This window comes from Austrofundulus limnaeus, unplaced genomic scaffold, assembly GCF_001266775.1.
Source record: "Austrofundulus limnaeus strain Quisiro unplaced genomic scaffold, Austrofundulus_limnaeus-1.0 Scaffold5, whole genome shotgun sequence".
Taxonomy (NCBI): domain Eukaryota; kingdom Metazoa; phylum Chordata; class Actinopteri; order Cyprinodontiformes; family Rivulidae; genus Austrofundulus; species Austrofundulus limnaeus.
Genome location: NW_013952407.1, coordinates 2020743 through 2029394, shown reverse-complemented (window position 1 = coordinate 2029394; position 8652 = coordinate 2020743). Strand labels below are relative to the sequence as shown.

At 41.6% G+C, this 8652-nt stretch overlaps 1 protein-coding gene across 2 annotated transcripts in view; it reads left to right on the top strand.

Moving 5' to 3' along the window:
• dennd2b (DENN domain containing 2B) overlaps positions 1-8652 on the top strand; it is a 56777-nt gene that overhangs the window by 13724 nt on the left and 34401 nt on the right. For both annotated transcript variants that reach the window (XM_014026680.1, XM_014026687.1), the window contains exons 3-4: positions 4523-5788; positions 6550-6695. In XM_014026680.1, the coding sequence (XP_013882134.1) occupies positions 4523-5788; positions 6550-6695 (1412 nt within the window). The remainder of the gene's footprint in view (positions 1-4522; positions 5789-6549; positions 6696-8652) is intronic.

The window sequence follows — 8652 nt, the reverse complement described above, 5'->3', positions numbered from 1 at the left end:
TATTTATTTATTTATTTATTTATTTATTTATTTGTTGTTTAGCTCTGATGAAGGGCTATCCATCGGGCCTACCAGTGAGCACCACCTACCCCCTCCAGACCCCGACCAAAAGCAATAAATCTCTGTTGAGTTCTGGTGCATTGGTGCTTTGCGTGCATGCAGGGGTCATCTATGCTACTGCTATGTGGTATCTAGTTCAGTTAATGCTTAAAAGGAATCCAGAGAGATGTTTGGGCAACAGACAACATAGTGGTTGACTGATAGATACCATTAATGTGATAAACTTCACACAGTCTCTTCATGCCGAAGCCTCCAAAGCCCTCAGATATGTGCTGAACGATAATAAAGAAATGAAAAAGTGGCAGGCAGTGGGTTGGTTCTGAACTGCAGCAGTAGCTGCTTTTGTAAGCTTTCTGCGCTCTCCATCTGGGTTGGGAACGGGATGTGGCTTGTGGTTAGCAAGTCCTGGAAGCCCGAGTGAAAGCCAAAGGCAAAGGTTGTGACGGACATTCGGCTCTTTGTACGATACAGCATGTGTGGTCAGCCCAGCTGAAAGCTGACAGCACTGGGATTGTTTTTACAAGCTTGAGCTACATCACTAAGAATCCAAAGAAAATAGGAGGAAAAAAAAGAAATAAATAAATCAGCACATATTTTATATAACCATATGGGTGTCTGATTGCGAGGACTCCATGGACCGTTCACATTTTGTTTTACAATATTAAAAATAATGTCTTGCAAAGTGAGGCCGTGTTGTGGCTGAAATCTATCAGGGAGTGAAGTTTTGCAAAAACAGCAGGTAAAAGCTTGCCTGTAAATTTGGTTTAAGGATGTATCAGTAACACAACTGTCCAACATTTTTGAGTCATTCCTCATTTTGTTATTGTTTGCCTCCCAGGAGCCAGGATTTCTGAAACTTGTGATTTTTTTGGATATTGGCTGATTTTGTGTTTTTCGTTTTTTGTTCAGTCCTTATACCGGAACTTGACAGCTTACTGTGCTGCTTAATYAATGAGAAAAGTGGATACGTGGAGGATAAAAGAAAAGAATGTCAGGTTTAAAACCRATCTACAGTAGATTAAGAGTGAAGTCATGTCTGGAAGAAACAGGAGAAAGACCTGTCACAGGAACTGGGAGATGAATCACTCCTCAGCTGATAATCTGCTGGGTGCCAGGTTTTCAGCTGATAGCTCTTTGGGAATCAACTTGTTTGTACTAATTTACCATTTTATCGTTGGTGTTTCTCAGACTCAACAAAAACGTTGGGATGATATTACATTTTTTGTGATAGGTAAACAAAGAAGATGTAAAATATCACCTCAGTGATTGCCTTAAAAAAACCTCACCGTTAGTGGGATTGTGTTTCTGTTTGTTCTGCTTGTTACCAAAGCATCAGGTCTTCAGAGAACACGATTTACTGCAGTAGTTAAATTCACCGGCCAAAGTTTTGTTCAGAGTTTTCCCATGAAGCCAAAAAATGTTTGATTTGCCAGAATTTCTAACAGCGACCCCGAAATCCTGTCAATCATCTAAAATAACTGACAGAAACAACGCAGTTTGATTATTTAATGGGTTTATTTTAGAACAGTTTTGAGGTATTTCACACACCCAACTTACTGTATTTCTATTGGATCACATTTATTGCCAAATGTGGTGGTTTTTTTTTTTTTCAGCTTAGAGAAGTGAATCCGAACACAAAGCAGAGAGCGTTACCTTAAACGACTTTTATGAAACTAACCATTATGGACAAAAACAGCAAAAGCAGGAGTTTAAAGTTTCACAAACGATTGCAAAGAAAAGAAAAAAAACACACAAGGACACACTCAATAAAAGGTTCAGGAAAAGACGGACTGGTGAGTTACAAAGTCAGTGGCTTAGCCACAAGTGAGAAGAAATGAGGTGGAAAACGCCTACAGGAAGAAAGCAAACTCGGACACAAAGGGCTCATGACAACAACAGGGAGATTCTTTCTTTTCTCTGTTTCGTGCCATTCCTTCTCTCGCTTCTCTCCAGAAAGTCTTTGTCCYCTGGCATTCTCGTGCTTCTTATTTATGTAATAAAAGTTGTAATATTTTCTGCACTGCTTCCGACTTAAAAGAGTTAATAGACTCTTTTGAACTTTATTTAAGGTCTTGACAATATGAAACAATCATAATAATTTGGTGTAATATRTGTAGTTTTACATACAACTAATTCTATATTTTTTCATGAGGTGCATGCTCAAAAAAAATCCAGCTTTTTGAAAATCAAATAGATCTCCTGGAGCGTTGTGTCCTGGCAGTCAGACATTCTGAAGACACTCCCCAGGCAGCCATATTTCTTTCTAGTGACACTACAACTTGTCTGGCTTCTTCTGTTATTGCTTCTAGATCCCCTCCAAAACAGGAAAAAGACACTAAAATTAAAACAGATAAATATAAATGTAATGACAACTACTTATGAGTGCACTTGTCAAGTGGAAGCAGATATATAAACAAATAATTTATGACAATAAGTAACTAGTTTCTGTAAAATATCTAATCAGAGAATAAATTGATTTGATTTATTTATTTAATAGGAAAAGATGARTAAAAATCAAGCCTGACTCAGCATAATTGCTGTTTTACAGCAGGTTCCTGTTCTGCAGCACATAAAACACTCAGAAATACAGCATCACAATCACATCATTATACACCATAGACACAAAGACAAACAAGCATACCAAATCTCAAAAAGGCAGCATTTGCAAAATAGGACGTCTAAATATGAGCACAACAAAAAGTGTCCAGCAGATGGCAGACAAGATTCTTCTTAAAGGGCTGTAGTTTTGAAATGGACTTTATGTTTTGAGGAACGTCACTCCATGCTTTAGTATAAACATAGAAGAAAGACCTCTGGCCGTAACCGTTTTTAAAAGTTAGTAATATCTGTTGTTCTTTTGCAACAGATCTAGTTGAATGACCACTTCCAGAATTTGATTTGGGCAGCAATGCACAGAGAGTTCCATAACTGGCACCTTGGAAGATCTGAAAATATAAATTAATACCACTATACAAAACATAATTCTGAAAAGTCAAGGCATCAGACAATGAAAGAACTGTACAGTGATGAGTCCAACCAGGAAGTTTTTTATGAATTTTGTAGGCCCTGTTGTAGAGCCTAACTATGGGTTCTAAGATTTCATTTGTTGTAAGAGACCAAACAGGTAAACAGTATGACATGGTTGAGAGTATAATGGCATGAAGATAGATATTTGAAACAGAAGATGTCAGATTGGATCTAATTTTTGAATAAACGTATAATTTCTGTTTCATCAATTATTTTCAGATATTGGACACAGTAAAGCATTGCGATGTCTTCTGTTATAAAAGATTTAGAAAGAGTGATTTGTTGCTAATAAATGCTAAATTGTAGAATCTAAGCCTTTTAGTGTCGTGTTCTGCAGGTGGGATGTGAGAAGTTTTTGCTCGATAGCAACATCAAAAATTTCCGGGCTAAATAGTAAAAGGACCATGTGAAACRTTGATTTTTGGTCTTTAATAACCAAAACACAAAAAAGGTTCAGTTCAGGTGTCAGATTAATTACATCACCAGGCAGGTGTGTGTTTTAAGTTAATGTGCAGACAGACATTTCCTGCCATCTTATTCTCAGACTCCTCAAAGGGAAATGAGATATGATTCATCCAAGGCGCTTGGGGCTTGCAAGCACCCAGTCCTTGTGAAATTCTCTCCAACCCGGGGAGAAACAAGTGAAATCAGGGAAGGGCAGGTAGGTGTGAAGCCAGATCTGCCCCGATCTGCGTTGTTGGAACACAATCCACAGCCTTCAGCTTTCTCCTCCCATAAGTCGTTACTCCAGCCGAGACTGTGACATCAGATCTGCCAGCTCTACACTTTCACAATGATTAGTCAATGTCCAAATAAACGAGAAGCTTTCTGGGAGACTATGAGTGTTAGGGTGTCGTCTGTCTTGAGTGGAAGTATTGCTTCTCTTTGGAAGAGTTCAGGAAGGTGGGCATCATGAGAAAACTTGTGTGAGAACCAGACGGCGGTAGTGGATATAGAATCAATTAGCTGCAGGGACCAGAAAAACCTGTGAGAACCTGAGAGGAGCTGCGTGGCGTTTGCAGGTAAGAGCACTTTATTGAGCGTGTGTTTCTGTGTGAGGTCTGCTGCGAAGCTCTTCAACGGTCTTTTGATTATCTGGAAAAATCCACAGTGGCGTTTTTAATGTTGACTGTATTTCTTTTGGCCATTTTTTTACTAATCTCTTGCTGCCAAAAGCCGAATTCTTTCCTGTGGTCGTTTTAAAGCACGAGGCTCGAGTTCTAATTCTGCTTTTGATCCTGGAAGTGAATTTAAAAGTGTCAGATTATTCATTACCGTGTTGTCCCATCTGTTTCACATTAAGTTTGTTACTTCTCTGGCTTCAAGGTTGAACGGACCTGTTGGCAACTCCTACAGCTCGTCTGTTTTTTTTCTAACAATCTTTCAGATGACTTGTAAGTTTTTACACTCATTCACACCTTCCTCTTTTTTTTAGGTCTCAGTCCACTTCCCCGTGCCCGGTGGTCTCTGCCAGCCGGGTCCAGAGCCAGCAGCTCCTCCTCAGCGACGCCGAGAACTCTGGCAAGCAAAGCAAGTACGCCAGGACCGACGGCCGGTTCCTGCTACGCTCTGGATGGAGCGGCAAGACAGCTAGCCTGTGCAGTGGTGCRTCTCTCACAGGTGACACCGACCCTCTCACCAAGTCCAAGAGCATCAGCTGCCTGGACAACAGGCTCTCGATCTACAAGCCCCCAGCTCAAACCAAGTCCTGTCAGGAGCAGAAGGAACAAAAGGAGAACCAAGGGGATCTCCACGCAGGAGAAGGACTCAATGGTCGGCCTTTGAGCTGGAGCACAGTCTCACTGGGACCTTCTTCTAACCAAGGCCACAAGCGCACCCTCTCACTTACTCACTCGGGAGTAGGCGTCCCCCCCACCACAATCCGCAAAAAGATCTCAGAATGGGAGTGCAGGAGAGTGTCTCTGCCTAGGATGAGTTTGTGTCTGGACAAAAGAGGAGGGGATTGTGTGGGGGGTAGCGAGGGCTGCCCAAGTCTGCTGTCGTCTCCTTGCAGCGAGAAGACTTTTGATTTCAAGAGTACGCGCAGGATGAGCACGGCGTTCTCCGAATGCTCCTTCACAGGGACGGACAATGAGGAGGGCGTTCCAGAAAAAGACGGCCTCGGCCGCTTCCAGAAACGGAAAGTCAAGGCCGAGTCCTCGGGAGCATTTGTGCGAACCCTGTCCGCTCGCAAGGAGACGTCAGCAGTCCTCAACAGGATACAAAAGATAGAGCAAGCGCTGAAGGAGAACCCCAGCCCCCCACCTCCCCGCTACCTGAGTAACTGCTATGCTCCGGACAAGATGAGACAGAAGTCGTTCGTGATAGGCGACGACCTGGACAGCACGTGCGCCAGCAAGCGCAGCAGCATTTGCTCGGTGGCCACCGAACCCGATACCGTTTCAGCCTTGGAAAAGCTCTCCAAACTCAGAAAAAGGTTTAGCGTGAGTTCGACCAGGTCAGAGAGCCCAGAACCGCCGAGCCAACAGACCTCAGCGGGCACACAAATCAACCCCTTACCCAAACCCAAACGCACTTTTGAGTACGACGCCAAAAGGGACCAAAAGGACGTTTTGCCAACCAATGGACTACCTCCAGACAGATCCTCCGAATCTCCGCCGCCCCTGCCCTTGACCCCCGCGCCCAGTGCCACGCGGACGGCAAAGAGCGAGGGGAGCACCCCTGCGAGAATCCACGACAGGTGAGGTTTGGGTTTGCTTCCTGTATTCTCACAGCTAAGGCATGCCTCTTCACTGCACCCTCGGGTAGCTGCTCATGCTGACGGTGGCTGATTTGTTTTGGTTTGCAGAACATTAAACATGTCAGATGCGTTCCAGAACTTTGTGATGCTCTATAAAACAAAGATTTGGCAACATGTAGATGGAGCGTTTTCACTTTAAAACTCATACGGACTAGCAACAGTTAAACTCCAATCTATATTCAGTGAATCTGACCTTTGTCTCATTTTTACTTTTAGTTTTTAACTTTTGAATCAGATGTACTCTCTTTTTTATGTGTGAGGGTGTTGCCTCACCAGATTGTTCCTATGTGAAATCCTCAAATGTTCATCCCTTGGACTCTGTTTAACATTCCTGTGGTTCCAGCAATTTCAGGCCAGGCCTTAAAACCACATGCTGCTGATGTTGTGTTGTGACCATACAGTAAATCCTCTCACTCAACTGTCCCAAAACTTAGATATCTCATGTTTACTGGTTGCTTTTCTAGAACCTCATTGGGAATCAGTGTCTCTTGTCCTATTGGTGCTCTTCAGTTTTAAGGTTTTGGAGTTATTCGACCACCTGTTTGGAATTTGAACTACACATCTGGACTGTTTTTATACCGGCAGTGTTTTTCCTCTGTCCCCTTTTTGTTTTAACACCTACTTCCTTCAAGACTTTTCCTTTTGTCATTTTTTAAATTTATGCTTCTCGGTCCGCTTAACTTGTCTGAACGTTTGTCCAGGGAGTCGTGCGAGTCAGAGGACGCTGCCAGCCTGCCGTCTTCGCATCCGTCCTCTCCCACAGAGAACGGCGCACTGACCACAGACCCACACAGTCGACCCAATTCAAAAAGCACTTTAGAGGAGAACGCCTATGAGGACATATTAGGTGAGTCGAAATGAACTTGTTGACATAAAACTAATCGGCAACTGATTTATTCATTAAAACTTTGCTTTTTAAACTTTCATCCTCTAATCCTTGTTGAACAACATTTTGTATGAATACAGATTTTATTGTTTCATATTTCTTTAACAAAGTGACTTTTATCATTGTCTTAAACATAAACATTGATCTGGCGTTTTTGACATCACTCTCCAGATTGTTCCACAGTCTTATTTCTCGTATCGAAGTACACCAAGCTTTGACAATTAAAAGCAACTGTAGCTATCTTTTCCATTAACATGCCTCAATGCTYTCTGATTAGCGACCTAGCAGCTAGCTGTTTGTTAATGAATTATGTTTCGTTTGTAGCTAAAAAAAGTGAAGTTCAAAACTGCTAAAGACCACATGCATTTGTCTTCTTGCTGTGAGTGAGAAAATGTTTTAAGTTTAAAAAGTAAAAAAGCAGATCCATAAGCTTGCAGCTTCACTTTAAAAACTGGGAGTTTAGTTGCTCCACTTGCTCCATTGGTCAGACGTTTACGCTGACAAACATCTGGAGACATCTGTTTTTGTCTGTTGATGTGATGAAATCCTGCCGAACATGAATACTTTCTTGAGTTTTGTTGACGAATTACTGCACCAGTTATTTGTTAAATGTTGTTTCATATTATTCAGCTTCAGAATAAGAGCAATGGATTAAAAAAAGGTACAATCTTAATGTTTTACTGTCCACTAAAARCATTCTGGTAATAAATGACACTTGCGTTTAAAGCGATTGAGTTTCTTAAGATGTTATCAGCTGCAGTGGATAAAATGTGTAGTTTGTGTTTAAATACTTTGATAAATGCAGTAGTTTGTTCTTAGAGATCATATGAAKCACTGGACATGCTGAAAAGCCAAATTCCTTTCCACCAGCGAATGACCCCAGTCCATCCACCCTGTTGAGCTGCCAGCCCCCGCTGCATTTTTTTATTTGGTGAAAGTGTGTCAGTATGAACTCATAAGCCCATGATGAAACCTGGATTTCACATACATGAGAAAGTTTCCTTTCTCTGAAATATCGTTCATGGTAAACGCTTTATGATTACCGAATAAGGGCTTGTATATAAGTGTATTATTACTTCTTGGTCCATTTCTCGCTCATGTTTTTCTTCTTTTTTTATTTCTCTTTACCCGGCTGAGGATGTGCAGTACTTGAGTGAGTGTCAGGGCATGACGGATTTTTTTTAACAAAGCTCCCGTTGTTCATGCAGTGAGTGTAGAAAGTGCAGTTGGAGACTCTTCACAGCGTTTATTCTTGAGCAGAGCGTCYTCCCTAAGTGGGTCTGAACATACCGCTGCAAAACACAACACAGGAATATAAACCGCCTCAAAACAAAAGTTAAAAGTTCAGAATACAGGGGAAAAAAATAGCACAAAGCYTTTGAAGAAACAAAGAAAAAGGAAAAACTGCTTTTGGTTTTGGTGTTCAAACTGTTTCAAAATYAAGTTCTGGTGTTTTTCTGTTTCCTGACACCTGTCTGATGTTTACACGCAGAGTGACAGACTTTTGTAATCTGTGTTGCTACGAATGTACAACAGTCTGTGATCTTAAAGGACTTTTTAAGTGCTTTTATCTGGTGGGGTTGATGAATGGAGTGCTGATGAGTGATTTGTTTGCAGGCGGATGAGTCACACTGTGTGCCTCAGTGACTCCATGATTCAATCGTCTGCTCCTCTGATGGTAAATAAATGTGGGTCACTCTGTGGGGCAGATTGAACTGACTCTCAATGCTTCTGAGGAAAAATTGTACAAAATAGGTGCTGACTATGATAGTTTGTAAAGGTTGTTTTTGATCTCTAGTACATTTTATCACACTCCTTTCACTTTTTATCTTTAGTAGATACTTGGGCAAAATAAGGCCCTGGGGCCTTAAGAGGCCATTAAACAATTACTCTGTGGCCCTTGAAGCTCACAAATGAG